Here is a 16,869-nt window from a genome sequence, read left to right on the forward strand (position 1 = left end):
TCTGAAGAATTGTATTTCAATTGTTGGGCTCATAGCCATTGTCCTTAATGTATTTTGAAGCCCTATTTGTATTTCCTATGCACACTATGACCGGATAAACTCAAATGCATGCATGGTCTCTGTGTAATCTTGACATAAAGTTTTCTACTTGTCTGTCCCAGAACCCTCACAGCTGCATGATCTGCGGGGGGGTCAGAAAGGGGAAGTGAAGAGATGAGTGGGAGGGAGGGTCATAAAGACATTCGGTGGGAAGCTATACATTCGGGTTATGCATACACCCCGCAAGCATTTGCTGTTTTCAAGTCTCTAGTTAGTAATCCCGTGTTTACTCAGATTTTTGCTTCACGGTTGATCATTAATGTGTAACAATGATTGCTGAAGGCCGAACCTCCTCAGCCTGGATGTGTGACGGACCCCGAAGAACGTTACAGTTCTCTACCAGATGGGGATTCAACACTCAGCTTAAGGAGGTGAAGAAGGTCACATAGTTCCCAGGGACAGGCAGAGACCGTCTAGGCTTCAGAGTCAAAGTAAGAGTGGAAAGAAAAGGGCACAGGTCTACTACAATTTTTCCTGATTCTCTCATTTTACCCCTTATTTGCGTTTTCAGGCTGGATAGGAGTGAGTAGAGGGAGACCATTAGTCCCATTTATTTTCCATATTAGCTATGATGTCAGCTAATATTTGTCAAGTCTGATATTGTCAGGGGCTGTCAGCATCAACGAGGGAGCTGCTACTGGAAGGGAACAGGAAGAGGGAATGAAGCCAATTCCCGACCTGATCCCAGTCATAAGGAATCAGCAGAGTGAAAGAATTTCAAAGGTGTATCAGGTGGGAGGAAGCAAAGGAGCTGACATGAATGCAAATATTTTTTTACATTGCTCCTGGAAAAATAGAGCTGTTAAAAAAAACAATGATACAAACAAAAAAAAAGTGAAAAGATCACTAAGAGCACCTCTTGTGAGCTCGAGAGGCGTGTTCACGTAAATACAAAGTGTCATCTCCATAAGTGCTATCTAGTTCAACCTGTCCGCCTCCTTACCAGCTGGGTAAGAGGGCACAGATAGGCCTGTCTAATTCCTGCGATGCACATTATTCATAAATCCTTCACTCCGGGGCAGATATACACACAACTGGCGATGCAAAGCGCATCAGAAGGAGAAGGCTTTCTGGAAGCGCGATGATTTCCTCGTCCACCCCCGCCAGTTATACACGGGGTCCATGCTGTCAGCAACGATGACACTGATTAATGAGAAAGCCATCGCTTCACTATAACATCTGGGTGATACACTACACAGAGACTCAATGGAGGGAGACTCTGCAGGGTAAAGTGTGTGCCCTGGCCTTTTATCATTGTGGAGGATGAATAATTCTTGATTAATGCAGTTTTGGAGTATTGTACAGCGTACAGCTTCCTACAGTGATACAGAGAAACTGTTACCGGTCTCTTTTGGTTTAGTGACACTTAAAAACAGCAACGTTTATGTGTGACCACTTTATCAGGGATTTGATGCATCACAAACAGCTCAACGAGAGTCATTTTGCCTTAAAGTTTTGTGGTTTTTATCACATTTTGGGGGCCAGAATGACATCAAATTGTACAACAAAGCAACAATAACAGAGCTAAACTAATATCTACATGTGCTTTACAATGAATTATTTCATTATTATTCATTATTTCAGGAAACGTATACTGACTTTCGAGTCCCATTTATGATATTACAACACTTTTTATGTAGTTGTAATAACGTGCAGCTAGTTTAGGCTGTCATCTTTTTCATAGCTATGTTTATATAGCAAAAAACAGAGATTCACTGCACTGATTGAGAAATATATTTAAAATCTAACATATCTGGTGCTGATTGGAATGTATGAGACATATTTAGTTTTGTGGCTATTAATTAACCAGAGGTGGTTTTACTAAACCTGGAAGTGATGAGCAAAGGGTGGATCTTGACTGACAAGCCTTTAGCTAATAAGCATATCCTGGATAACCCATTTTCTGGCTGCGATTTAGAAAATGGACTGAATGTTCAACTCAACACGAGCCAAAACTAGTGAGCGACGCCAAACACTGACCAGGAAGCGTTTGCTAAGCTCACAGAGTGAGAAGAAGGCCGTTTTCCCAAAGACTTCCATACAAAAAGGAGTCGCCTCCTGCTGTCTGTCTATTAAAAAGAATGAATTTTTAAACCACTTCCATGTTGGCTCCACTTTTATGTAACTTTCATTTAAAAACAGCAAACATTTGGTCATTTTTGGATGTTTAGACAACCAGGCAGTAACCGCTTTGGCCTTTTTTGAGAATCAAATTGGTCCTTAAAAATGATAACATGATATTATCCTTCTGTGTGCTGTCAATGAACATGACTGATATCAGCCAATACCGATATTTCTCCCTAGTCTATTATGTATGCATATATATTAGTATAAATATACATTCATATTACTGTATTTAATCTTCACTGAACAGACACATTTTCCTTTGCTTCACAGGCAATTTTCAACATGACTTACACAGAATTTGCAAGCTAATGCATAAAGGGTCTCTTATCCATGACATTTATTATTTACATGTTTCTTTAGTATAGCAACAATATTAATTATGCATTTTATGGAAGACACTTAATCTCCACGTGCATTATTGTATTTATTGTAATGCTGTTTTATGACATTTGTAGATTAGTGTCCTCAAAGTGAAGCATTATGAGGTTTTTTCATGACTCCCCCAACAACACACACACACACACACACACACACACACACACTTCGTTACTTTTGTTCTATGCTTTTACACCATGAGTCACCAGAAGTTAAGTGCAGCAGCAATCGAACATACACTGACTGCACACTGAAAAAAAGACCTTCATGAGAAAATGAAAAGAAGAGCCACAGCACAGCCTGCATGCACGTTTTCTCTCCTGAGGACGGAGAGAGAGAGAGGGGGGGGGGGGGGGGGGGGGGGAAGAAAGAACACGAGCCTTCAACAAATAGGCGCCGTGAGCTGAGGGGACATAAGTGGGACATGCGCTGCATGTGGAAAAAAACACATCATGCCGGGATGAAACCCTCCCTTTGTCCCTGCTCGACAAATTCCGGAGTTTAACTGAATTACAACAAATCCAATTGAACCACGGGACACAAGTCATCCGTGCATTCCCGAATGTGCTGAAAAAGCCGCGGTGCTGCTGCTCTTCCAGTCGCTCGGATTGTTTCCCCCCTCATCCAAGAGTCCAAAGTGAGGAGAAAAACACGGGATGAGAGCGCAAAAACCAAAACAAAAACCCGCCTGTGGTGGAGTTGATCGAGTCTCGTGTGACTGAGAACACTTGTGTTTCCCACCCTGCGATTTTATTTATTTTATTTTATTACAACCACAGATCCACTCCGTCGGTCGTTATGGGTCTCGGCATCGTGCGCTCCCGAAGCCCGCCGCACGGTCCCGACCCCGCCGCTTCCAGCCCGGCGAGAGCCGGGGAAAGAAATGAGGATGGGCGGCTGCCGCAAATCAAAGCAACTTCCCCTCCTCTGCTCCACGGAGCGAGATGGAAAAGCCGATGCTCTAAATGTTCCCAGAGTCGACCTGACGGGATACAACAATTTGACGACACACGCCGGATAATACAGCTTAGTAAAGACGGGGTTTATTCACGGCGGTGGCATTAATTTCCCATAATGGCGTTCATTCATCACCATCCTGTCTATAGCTGATAACAGCCGCGGGCGCTCCTGCGATCCCCGCACAATTTATCGACGGATATTAATAACAACAAGCCATAACTAACACAATAACACACAGATACAGTCACACGGGCTCCAGCCTTCATTCTGACCCCGATTCTGGTCACACATCAAGTAGCAGAGCAACATTTCCACATCGGACAGCTGCTTTTCAGGACAGCATACACAGACACACGCACCCACACGCCACTGGCGGACGAGAAGAAGAGCCGAATAACTCACATTCTGTCCCCGGGAACGAGCAGGCGGCTCTCCACCATCATATCGGGCAGAAAATCCAGATTGTAGGATGAAGTCATGTTGCCTTCCTGCCCTGTGTATGAGTGTGTGCGTACAGTACCGTCCGTGTGTGTGTGAGAGAGAGTGTGAGAGAGTGTGTGTGCGCCTCCGCCGCTGTGCGCCCTGCCTGATAAATAAAGGAGCGTCGCTCTCGTCCAAACTGCGCCTGGTCGCGGAGACGGAGAGGGACAGGTGCAAGAGCCGAGGCCTCCCCAAAGGCAGTGTAGCCAGCCGCACACACTCTGTCCGCATCCAGCAGTTGTCACATTCTCCTCTTCCTGCCCCCCATTCGCTTTTTTCCCTCTCTCTCTTTCTCGCTCTCTCTCTCTGTCTCTACCTCCCGCTTTTCTTCCGCCGGTCCTGTCTGAAAAACCGTTCCGCAACAGCGCAACTGACGGACTGTTGGAGAGCCAGGTGTCGAGCCGTGGAGGCGTGGCGCACAGCGTTGCAGCTGATCTTTAACTATTAGGTCTCCTCGGCTACCAGAGCGCGCCGTTCACCACAGACGAGGATCCTTTCACATCTACACACGATGTTCCGAACAGGAGGCGGCTTCAATCGTTTATGTTCGGAGAGTCTCCAAACGCAGTCGGCGCCAAGACGCAGAGTTTAACCTCTGAGATAAAGCTAACCGCGCACAAATATTAGAATGATCGGAACATTTACCCATTAAATATCTTCCACTGGACTTAATCGTGGTTTCTAGCCAGTGTTTCTGTGGCATCATGCTTTTAAAGATTCTTTTACTTTTGTTAGTGACACAAAATAATAATAATACTAATAATAAATGTTTGTTCCTCAAGAAGAAATGTACTTAACCTCTCAGCATCTACCAGCTCACCAGTGACCTGCTTTAGTTTAGATCTAAACAAACATAGTTTCAGAAACTCGAAGGTTTCACCTTTTAAATCTTACATGTACTTGTCCTCCTGTCTCTCCTGTGATTTTCATTTGGGAATGCCACTTAGGTGAGAATTCAATGTAATATTATTTCTATTTTGATGGGTGTTAAGAGGTTAAAGATGGCTTAGCCTAAGCTCAAACCAGTTACTGGAAATCATGAATAGATATTTATTTTGTTAATGGCTTTATGCGAGTATGTGTGATGCTCTCTACATCTTTGCAATTCTGCACATCTAAACAAAGGGGCTTCCTTTATTTCAGTATGGCCACTCTGCTGATAAAGCAGGAGCGCTAAAAGGGGGCTAGTGTAGCGCAATCCCAAATCACTGGCCGTTCTTGCCAATCAAAATATATGGAAGCATGCATTGGCTTCCTTTGTAGCAGTAAGGCTGTAATTCCACCGTCTTCCTCAGGAAAATGGACATCTGTGCATTTATTTTACAGAGCTGTAAAATTCCACCTTATGCTATTGATATGGGGGAGTTTAAAAAAAGAAAAAAGAAAAAAAAGAAAGAAAACTCAAATGGATCATATGTCACCATCTCTCAGATAATAACCACAAACACTCCCACACCAGCATAGATCACTGGGTTATTTCAGTGTGAGCCTGTTTTCAGTCTGACTAAATTAAGGGAACACGCATCATGAGGCCACAATAATCTATCAACAAACCAAATATCAGTTTAGTGGATCCTTACTTTCCAGTAAGCTACTAATGAGTGCTGCGCAGTCATGCTTCAGTGTGGTAACTTCATAAAAGAACGGCCGGTTAGTTGATTTAGAATCAAATGAGTTGACCATATTTGGAGGTGCAGTTACGCTCTGGGACAGCCTTGTAATAATGAACCTGCTCATAATTTTCTGCAAATTTGCTGACTCGGTTTTACACTGCATTAATTGTGTGGATCCAGCATGCCTCCCCGTGGAACCCGTGTGGGCCTGAACGCACCCCTGCGCGGTACGACTGCCAAGTTGCCCCACTTCCTCCGTCCTCCTCCGATGGAGAAAAGAGGGGAGGCACTCCAGTGAAATAATGAGGCTCTCTTAGACTGAGAGAGGCGGCTCTCTGGGGGAAGAATATGAGTATCTGGGTCAATGGGAGGAAAAAAAAAAAGCTCAGTATGCGCACATACAGCAGGGTAAGTGTATGGTGTGGGTGGGACTTGGCCCGCGGCTGTGCTCGGGGGGTCAGCTTGCATGTTTACTTGCGAGAACCCGGGTCACAGTGTGGATGGGAAACGCTGATCCTACATCAGTGCCTTAGGGCTTGGAGTGCCCCAGGAGTGGGGACGACTCTGCATGTTTCACCACACTCGACCCTCATCAGACCAGGGGTTGTGCTGAACATTATATAACGAACTGCTGCATGACAATGGGCTGCGTTCCCATAGCAGGCTGTCATTTTCAGGCCTGACCTGGTGCTCACGAACACCGTTTTCAGATGGCGGCTCGCAAGAAGAAGAAAGACCTCCATATTTTGGATTCACCACATCACTTTTATTGCAAACCAAGTGACTGGCCAAATTTAAATCAGGTAAGGTTTGTGATTTTTATAGGTGGAGTCACTAAACTTTCTGATTGCATTTCATACTCCTACTTTATCGTTCCCCCTAAAAAAATTACAATTTATTTGCATTTCTTTGTTACATCAGAGGAGAAAATCTTGAAACATGGGCACACAACACCAAAACATGGCTCATTACAACTAAACTACCAATTCAAATGTCTCCCAAAATGTCATTTAGGCATCTCAACACAACATAAGTTGATTGACTGTATTACCCCAAAGACTTGGTCACAGTCAACATCACACAGTATTACTGACTGAAAACCATGCTGAAAACGACAGCAGCCACTACCCTTACATTTTAAACGGCTTAAAGCTGAAACTGCATGTCTGTGTTTGGCCAAAGCTTCTGCGCACACATCTCACAGCGTGGCCGCTGCAGCAAAAATGCATCAGGTTTGAAATGAGTGAACTGAACATTCAAATGTAGTGCATATCCCCTAATTTGTTTCTAACTATAAACAAATCTTTGTATCACAGACAAATAAACTCAGGGGCAGCTTTTAAACGAGAGCAATAGCCCTAATCAATGCAAATACCTGATCTGGCCTGACTAGCACCTTTTATTTTTGCATATATATATTTATCTCTGTACATATTGTACATTTCATTTCTGGACATGGTCTATACTTTATTCTGTATACATGTTATTTATTGTGATTACTGCTTGCCTTTCTTTCAGCACTGATGTGGGAGAGTATAGGTAAGCAAAAGAAAAAAGAAGGGGGGGATCTGAGAGGAGGGGGAGGGGATATGAGGCATTGCTTTAACATGCAAATTTGAGATGTAGCTGTGTGCTTCTGCATTTAACATGCAAATATAGCCATATTTATATAGCTGCACAGTGGTTTGCTGTGAATTTGAAACAATATTCTGCCTTTCCAGAATCACTAGTACGTAACTTTGGTGTTAAAAGCCTGTTTTGATAGAAAAGAATGGGCTTCACGTAGAGGAAGATTATGCATTTTCTGTTCAATAACACAGGGATGACTCTATCAGCATGATCATGCACAACTGGCTGTAGGTTGATGTTAATGGTGGGGGCTACAGAGGATAAATCCTGACCTCATGGCTTCCACATGACAATGGAGCCTTGCATAGATTGATAATGAAGGACCGTGTGTTGCCCCTAGACCTTGAGATAGTCCTATTACATTGTACGGAAGCCCCAAATGCAATTTCATTGTTCTCTGACAATGACAATAAATAAATAAATAAATAAAAATAAAATAAATACATGTGATAAATGGCCATGTTCATGAGGCCAGTGAAAGAGAATCACAGTGAAAGAGCGACGCTGATATTGCCCATGGAGCTGCCAATAGATCTGTATCTGGGTTAGGTTTGCTACAGATTTTGGCCATGTGGATCAAATTAAGCTACAATAGGGACGCAGTGGCTTTATTTCACTTAGGAGTCTAAAGCAACTTGAATTTTCAATTCATTTATATTTAGTGGTAAAAAAAAAAAAAGAACAAAAAGACATTATTTAACCAGACGTGAGATTAAACAAGGAGCTGGGGTGGAGATGGGTTTCAAAGCAGCTTGCAGATGTATAGGGCGGACTAAGGCAGCTAAAATGACATACTCTAAAAGGAGGAGAAGGAGGGTACCATCTCAGCTGAACTGTAAGAATTATGGCTCTACTTGGATCCAAATTCTTCTTTTATTAATTTTATCAAACTAACAGTCCCACATAAAAAAAATACGTTAAAAAATCAAAAGAAAAAACTGCACCTGATCTGGAGTTTTCGGTACACCTATAAAAAAAAGGATAGTTTGGGTACTTTAAAGAGAAGGGTCACTGCAAATCAATACAAAGCTGCTCTGAGTGATCGCCTTTATCCTTTGACGAAGCATTTCTATCGTCAAGGGAGCAATCTCTTTCTTTGGGTCACTGCATGGTTTGATAAATGTGAAAATTAAGTTAACCACATGTTACAGCCTTTGCCCCACCACATCTCAATCTACCGACGCATACATATAGGATTTTGAACGAACATGTCGGACAGGGTTCTTCAGCAATATCGTGAAGACACCCAATGAGGGATTGTCTTCAGGACTAATGATGTTGTTTATTGTGCTTTAGATTCATTTTCAAATCATATAAACACTAATAATAAACACAAGGTCTAGGAAACATTTCCATCCCACTATATGGATAAACAGCTTATAAGAAGTAGTCTCCAAAGACTTCGTAAAAGTGTAAGACTGCAACTGTGAAAGCATGAAAGTAAAGTTTTGATTAAAGCTAAAATGAAGGCCGTTGGGCTTTGACAGGTGGTGGGAACAGTGGGAATGACACCTCAAACCTTCAAATTTTGATCCGTGGCCAAGTTTCATTGAGATTTCATGAAAGTTTACACTTGTTTCTTGTGCCGGCTATGTTCCAAACCCCCCTGAGTACACACCGCTGCAAACTTTCATAATTAAACCAGCACAGCATGTAAGAGAACCCCGGTGTGCAGAACCTCAAAACCCTCGTCATGTTCTTGGTGCTCGGTGATGACTGATGCACAGGCGTGACCACTGAGCCCGTCATTTCTCCATAGTTACGGTTTATTTACAAGTGAAGATTAAAATCGCTGTAGGCCTGTGTACACGCCGCTGTGAAAGCATGAACAAAGACTTCAGAAGCATCCTTGAGCCTGTATTTACTCAGGACCAGTCTTCAGAGCCAGTGAACATTTCACACATTGTGTTCTACCTTATTTTCTCCCTGCCGCCGCTGTTGTTCTCGTCTCTTTCCACCCTCAGCCATCACCTCTCCTATCACTCCATTTCTTCACCCGAGGGTCCTGTGTTCGCCAAGAGGCCCTGCTTGTGGCAAGGTCTGGCTCTGCCTTTGCTTGCTCTCCTGTACTTTTGTCTTTCTCGCCTCTTCCCTCTGTCTAGTTATTTCTATCTTTTCCCTGCCTTCATCTCTCTAACCCCGGGCTCAGGGGGGCTCAGCTGCCCGAGCAATACGAATTGATCACCCAGAACGAAGGAGAACAGGAGGAGATAAGGCGGGGCAAGACAGAAGAAAGAAACAAAGAGGGAGGACCAAAAAGAGCAGATCCTAAAAAAACTAATTAAACAAAAGAATAAAACTGCTTTCTGATAGGTACATAAGTATAAGTATCATCCTGCTTGTCTTCTCTTTCCTGCCTGTACCTCACCCAAGAGGAGAGGATTGTGGGTAGCTGATGGTACCGGCTTTTCACACGTGAATATTTAATGAGGGGTTCATGAATAATTCAGAAAAGCAAGCATCTGCGTTTGAGCCTAAGTGGACATGTGAGGAGCAAAAACCAGACAGACCCTGACTGCTACCATTCATCGTCGCTGGAAAAAAACCCCATTTTGATCAGTGATTATTCCGCACTGTACACGTGTGTGCGTTTGCAGATAGACTGCTTCCTAAATGAAAGGCTATTACAGGCGTCCCAGTCCAGCTGAGTCCTCCTGCTACTTTCGTATTCTGTTAAGCTCAGAACGGCGGACTGAAAACCAAATAAAAGTAGAGACATCTCTTTCTAACACTCTCTCCATCGCTCTCGCTGCCACTCACTGTTCAATCTTCAGATCTCATTCTCATATTTTCTCCAGCCGCCTTCTCCTTCTCTCCTCCATTTTCATGCTTTCATCTGTCTCCTTCCCCTCTCCTCCATCACTCACTGCACCTCTCCCTCTCTTCACCCTCTCGGTCAGCTTGTTTCTGGCCCTTGCTGGACTCTGGTTAGGACATCGTGTTCCAGTTAACGTGGATCCCATCTCTACCTGCAGTGGGCTGCAGTGCCCGAATGCTCGCTGACCTGTTTTGGAAACACAATCTGACTCAAAACACACAAACTCACCGGGCTAGGGGTTTTCAGCTCAGTGCTTTTTTATTGTTCAATTTTAAATTTTTATTAAACATCTATTTACCTTGAATCAAGAGTAGAATTCAGATTAACATTTTAGCACAACCTTCACTTTTTACTCTCTTTATATGCATGTTTTGTCAGGTGTGTCACATATATTGTCATTTCCAGGATAAAGAGGCCTATTCACAAATACCATCATGTGAAAACGCGAGCGGCGCCAAGAAAGAAAGATGGCTTGAGTATGAAGACACTTTGTGAAAAAGAAAAAAGAAGGTTATTATGGTGATTCAAACATTTTTTTTACCTTCACAGTATGTGAAGATTCACGTGCAGCAAATATTAGCATAAGAAAGAATAGAAGAAAATGTCAGCAGTTCAGGGATTAAACAATATACAGCTGAGGCTTAATACCACTTCTTAATATCGACATAAATGTGTTGAGGACTAAAAAGAAGCTAATTTTGTGCATGTTTCATTTTGGTCTTCTTGTTCTTTCCATTTGGATTGAATATGAGTTGCACTGTCCACAGAGCTCGTGTCCTTGGGTAATAAAGTAGTACTAATCTAGTACTGTAACCGCTGATGCAGAGTGCCAGTCATATCCAGCGAACCGCCCTAAAAAACCTCTGCTCATACACAAACAAACTGCTGACATGAGAAAATACTACCCAACCATTTTCATACAGTCAGACTGTCAAATCCGCTGACATGTCAGATTTATACACGGTGGACTTTGGCGTTGGTGTTATGATGGGGCAATAGTGAAACAGGCCAATTCTTCAAACACGCCAATCTGCAAAAGACCCGCTGGCATTAATTCAATGTAGTTTACTTCAATTTTATTAACATTGCCAAATCACAACAACAGTCACCTCAGGTAATACAGGGAACACCTCAAGAATTAGACGATCCCTATGAGCAGGCACTTGGCGACAGTGGAAAGGAAACAGGATGAAAGCTCTGATAGAACTAGGAAGGGTTTATAAACACTAGGTAAGCATTATTTCCTACATCTACCCAAGTAGATATTAGTGCCTAAAGGTAAAAAGTCAGAACATCTGACTATGCTTCTTCTTGGACACCGCCTAGGTATCCAAGTGAGAGGAAGTCCCGGGACAAAACCAGGACATGCTTGAGAGATGATCAGCAGGCTTAGAAATGCCTCAGTGTCCCACCAGAAAAGTTGGAGGAGGTGGTCGAGGAGAGGGAGGTCTGAACATCTCTGCTTAGACTGCTCCACCCGTCAAACAGACCCCGATAAGCTGTAGAAAATAGAAGAACAAAGTTCTTAATGGAACGCGTGACGAGGTCAACCTTTTGACCTCCAACCTGCAGGTTTGCCAAGGTACAAACACCGAAAGAATCAGCTTGTACTTATTCTATTGATGTCTGACAGAAGAGAGGAACGCTGCGCCCTGGGATGAGACAGTAGTGTAAATTCCTCAACCAGGCTTTTTAAGCTTTTCTCAACCCCTCACTTCATTAGATTACTCTTATAAGATTCATGTAACAAGATTACTGATGTTCCTGGCAAACATTAGTATAATAAGAACCACACTAAAACGACTTATACTGATAACATTGTGAGCCGCAAAGGGGAACAATGATCAGCACTTTGATGTTGATAGCATATTAGCTGTAAATCCAGACGCTACCTCCAAACAGCAAAGAGACACAGTTTACATACTCAAGCTGCTGGAGAACCACACCAGTGAAATCTGGGTTTGACAAGATGTTAACAGGAGCTGAAGTTTGTTGCTTGTGGCTATTTGTTGGAGTCTTTCCTCTGAGCTATGCACATTTACACATCTGGCACCACAGCAACAATTTCATTAATTATTCATAACTAATTATTTTACCCTCAGCCAGGACCTTATGTTAAATGTTTTTCTGTAATGTCACCTAGGTAACCAAAATGGGTGGCGACAGCCCTTAGTAATGGATGTGTACATGTCGTGAGATCTCGATTTCTTTTGAGACTGAGGGAAAAGTCTAAATTAGAAGAAGTATCGGCAAGATCTAAAGTGCAAAATGAATAATTGGGCAATGATCCAAGACAGACATGTGAGCCAAAGTATTTACTGTAAAGAGTTTAGTGACTGTCTGTTCTAGTTTGGCAGAGAAGGATGAGTGCAATTTTTAAGTTGTTCAAAGTGGAAAAATCACATCACGTGCTTCTGACCTCTAGAGTCACATGTACACGCAGACTACACACATAAATTCCGCATTACAGGACATCGTGATCAAGTCCAACACTGTCGAGCAAATACCTCCTGACCTGCTCACTGACCCTAACACACTAATGTCTGCACCGGTGGTCTCGACATGACATGTGTGGGTCTGTCTGTATCTCTCTCTCTGCACACACACACACACACACACACACACACACACACACACACACACACACACACTTGATGTCCTCTGCCCCTGAAGAGGCCTCCCGGGTATACTGTGCTGCTGTCTGCTAGTTTTAATAGTTTCTGCTAGACAGGCATGGACAACGCTCAGCCGCGCTGAAGTAGAAATGCATCGCTGCTGACCTCATATCTGCAAACTCTCAATAAGCCCCATGGCTCTTTTTGGGTTAATTCTGTGATATTTTAAAGGCCTGTATCAAGTTATGCTACACCTGAGTTTCTATGGCAGTAAAAAGCTCTGAAATTTGGTTAAGTTACATCTCCAACCTAAAGCTTTATGTGGTTTCGAGCAGCTCTTTGAACAATGTAACACAACCTTTAGACTTAATTTAAAAATCCTGCGAAAACCAGTGTATGAAGGATACTGCTAGGAAATGCTAGTGTCATGTAGGAATACAGGAAGCGTATGTCTATATTTTTTAGGATCACTAAGGATCAGGTGACCCTGAACGACCCTGTAGTTTCTGCTATAGGCTCAGGCTGCTGGGGGACTTCCCATGATGCAGCGAGCATTCCTTCCTCTCTCCACTCTTTTGACTACTGTTGTGTTTACATGCTACTATTACATGCCATTAATTTTTATCTAGAATCTTCCACAGTTATAATAATTTTAACCTATTTTGAGAACACCCTGTTCATTCTGATTTTCCATAAGGACAATGTTAGAGGATCCGGATGAGGTTAATATCCTAAATGATAGGATCGTGTTATATATTTCTATAGTTTTACTGAAGCTTTATGTATGTATATGTATGAATGTGTGCTGATTATTATCATATCGTGTGATAGTGTGGGTTCCTTATGATATAAAGCAGCTGAAACAAGTCTTGCTGTGTTATATAAATAAAACTGAGTTGAAACTCAGTCGCTCGACTGCTTCATAATGCGATTTTACTAGATTCAGAAGAATAAATCTTTGTACGATGGTGGGTTGTATACATGTCTCTACCTGACGTCTATGATTTTTACACTTTCACTTCACTTTTCACTTTTAATTTCGCTTTCCTTTTTTGGCTTCTCTTTTTCTGTCATTGTCTGGGTGAAAAATACTCCCTTTTATAATAATAAACCACGTGTTACCGTGCAAACTTCCCACAACAGTGAGAATAAAAGCAGAGCACCATGTGTACGGCCTTACATTGTCTCTTTCAGATGTTGTGGGCCTTCTTTTGAACCCCACGGACCACGTTGCATGTTAAAAAAGACACTAAAGTGGTACTCTGTGCATTAAAATGTGTCGGCTGTACTTCCAGACGTGTCGGCCACACTACCATGTCACTACACAACTTTGGTACGAGCCCCAAGCTGAAAAAGCAGTGCTTCATTACTCTTTTAAGGGTTTAATAAGCTTGGGAAGTAAAAGAAAAATATACCTCAAGGGAGCGTATAATCCTTGAAGATGCGTGATAAAAAAAAAATCCCTGTATAGTTCAGCCCAGATCCACAAAGGTGTAATGTTCTATTGAATCACAAAGTAAACCCCCCAAAGCTGCTCTAAGTTGTACACTGTGCAGTGATTTCTCCTCTCAATGCAAATGGAGGATGGAGGGATACTCTCTGGCCACTCAAAACAGTGTCCGCTCCACCTGCAGTGCATCGGAGCGTGCTCCAACTGTAATTGGCCATCGCATCAGTGACAGACAGAGGCCCTCCATTCATCACCACCCCCTCCTCTCTTTTCCATTCGTCTCTCTTTCTTTCTCTCTCTCTCTCTCTCTCTCTCTCTCTCTCTCTCTCTCTCTCGGTCCCGTCGTTGCCAACTCGGGCCAATCTCACCCTCACTTTCCAATTTCTCCCCTTGCCTTCTCCCCATCCTCTCGTCCCTCCTCCACCACCTCTGTCCTCTCCTTCTCCTCCCTCCCTCTCTGCTCCTTTTCCTCATTAAAGCGGGACCCAGGCAGTAGCGGTCACTGCCTCTCATTTATTTTCATTTGAAACTGGTGCAGCTCCACTGATCCTCTGGGGCTGCAGGAGAGAGGGAGTGGGATGGTGTCATTCTGATAACAACCGTCACACATACACACCTCATACACAGTCACACAGATGTACACGCACACACTCCAAAAAAAGAAAGGAGGAATATAACGCATCTGCCGCACACGCACACAGCGGAAATTCACTCATGCGCATGCAAACACACACACACAGGCATACAAAGGGACGTGCATATGCATCCGCCTGCAAATAGATGCACTTTCACACCCATTTCAATTCATTTCACGCACATATTCACACATTTCATGTACCTGCAAGCTCCCGTGCTCTGTTCCCTCCTTCCTCTTTCACATATGCACCCTCTGCCTTCACCCTCCCCTCCCTTGATTGTGCGATTTTGAGAAGGTGATGATAGCAGGGTGTGAATCAGGGGCGATAAACCTGCGCCTATTGTCACCTGTATGATTGTGAGTATTGATCTGCGCCTGGGCATGTGATGCATGTGCGCGCAGGAGTAGTCGCCCTCGCTCGCCCTCACTTCCTGTACGTGTGTGTCCATGCATTGTATTAGAGTCGTGTCGAGAGCGGCCCTGCCTGACACTCTTTGATTGAAAAGGTGCTCGGCAGATTAAATCGTTGTAGCGCGGAGACGAGGTGCGCTCCCTTCACAGAGGCTTCGACGGCTGGTTTAGCAGATTCAAGAAGGCTGGAGGGGAGGAAGGGGGAGGAGGGAACAGAGGCCGTTTTAACGCCCATTGCCCTGACCCATCTGGGAAAATGGGAGTGAGAGGCAGTGACTCTAAACCAACGGTCATAGCTCTAATAGAAGCGTAATATCCTCCACACCATTAGATAGGCACACTGTGTGGGGTGAATGAGAAGGGCTGCTTGGTTTTACTGCCAGTGCTCCAAGAGGAAAGAAAGAAGGAGGAATAGGAGGGGTGGAGCAAAAGAGGACTAATATTAGCTCACATAAGCAAACTCTCAGGGGAAGATGTGCTGATTATTTCTGCAAGTTTCCTCTGACATGAGTTCTCTTTACTTCAATTTATAAAACAGTTGGTAAGGTTATAGTGTGTTAAAGCACACTGGCTCTGAATTGAAATATTAATTATTTGGCTCCAATTTTGGAGGGTAGTCCTGGTGCAATTTGAGGTAGAGGTCTAAATGACCTCACTTTAGTTCCCTTGTAAGAGTCAAGCTCTGCAACTGTGGGCGACATAGTTTTCGGTGCACCAGGAGTGTCAAAGATATGGCCCGTGGGCCAGAATGACGCCACCAAGAGTCCAACCTGACCCACTGGATTGGTACGAAAACTGCAAAGAAAGAATAAAAAGTTCAAGTGTTATTTCCTAAGGATTTTGAACCAGGAAGCATTGAGCTGCAGGCTATTAAGAATTAGAGTAGCTGTCAGAACTTTGTGAGCTCTGAATCATCATCAATTTTATAGCTTTTTACCGACAAAGACATAATTGGACATAATCGCACACCAGAATAAGTGACTAGCACGTCAGGAAATGTACTTTTTTAAGAACACATGACTGGAACTCCCACACAGTCTTGCCCACTGTTGAAATATTTATTAAATCACAAAGTTTTGGTCTGTCAGACCTTAATCAGGTCCAAACAACACACCTTTATCAGATGATGAAAGTCAATCAAACCCCTGAGAAGGTCGGGCAGCCGATGAGACACGAGTAGGTAAGTGCAGGAGTTCCAATCAGCTGATAAATCTAAAACTGGCTTCACCTTTGATATCTACTGTGAAATCTTTTTGAGACACTTTTTTAGGAAAGTGGGTGAATTCCTTGGCAATGTTTTACGAGACCTGCAGTGCTGCCATGTTACTTCTCTTTTTCTCTTTTTGCTTTTTTTACTCTCATGTAGATGAACCATCGTTTTTTAGTGAGGCTGGGAGTCAGCAGCTAGGTGGCATTCACAAATTTTGACACTCTTTGCTTTCTGTATTTTTAGTTCCTATCTCTGTATTGTCCTAAGACTAAAATGTCACAGAGTCTTCTGTACTGGATCAACGTTAACAATTTTAACTACATAACTACTGTTTTATTTCATAACCACTCTGCTGGAGGAAAGCCCCAAATTAATTACTGGTATCTGTCATCACTAATCTGCTGCAGTGGACTTTGTCATTTGATGTTCACGCTATCTCAGCCCA

At 43.2% G+C, this 16,869-nt stretch overlaps 1 protein-coding gene across 13 annotated transcripts in view; it reads right to left on the bottom strand.

Annotated features, from left to right (window-relative positions):
• celf2 (cugbp, Elav-like family member 2) overlaps positions 1-16,869 on the bottom strand; it is a 239,346-nt gene that overhangs the window by 156,458 nt on the left and 66,019 nt on the right. For 5 of the 13 annotated variants that reach the window (XM_085375365.1, XM_085375372.1, XM_085375369.1 and 2 more), the window contains exon 1: positions 3,964-7,977. The exons of the other annotated variants lie outside the window; for them this stretch is intronic. In XM_085375365.1, coding sequence (XP_085231491.1) covers positions 3,964-4,040 — 77 coding nt within the window. In that variant the 5' untranslated portion in view covers positions 4,041-7,977. Of the gene's footprint in view, positions 1-3,963; positions 7,978-16,869 lie in introns of those variants that run through there. 13 annotated transcript variants of the gene reach the window in all.

This window comes from Diplotaxodon limnothrissa, linkage group LG17, assembly GCF_057381915.1.
Source record: "Diplotaxodon limnothrissa isolate DT_005_m linkage group LG17, D_limnothrissa_male_GT1.1, whole genome shotgun sequence".
NCBI lineage: Eukaryota > Metazoa > Chordata > Actinopteri > Cichliformes > Cichlidae > Diplotaxodon > Diplotaxodon limnothrissa.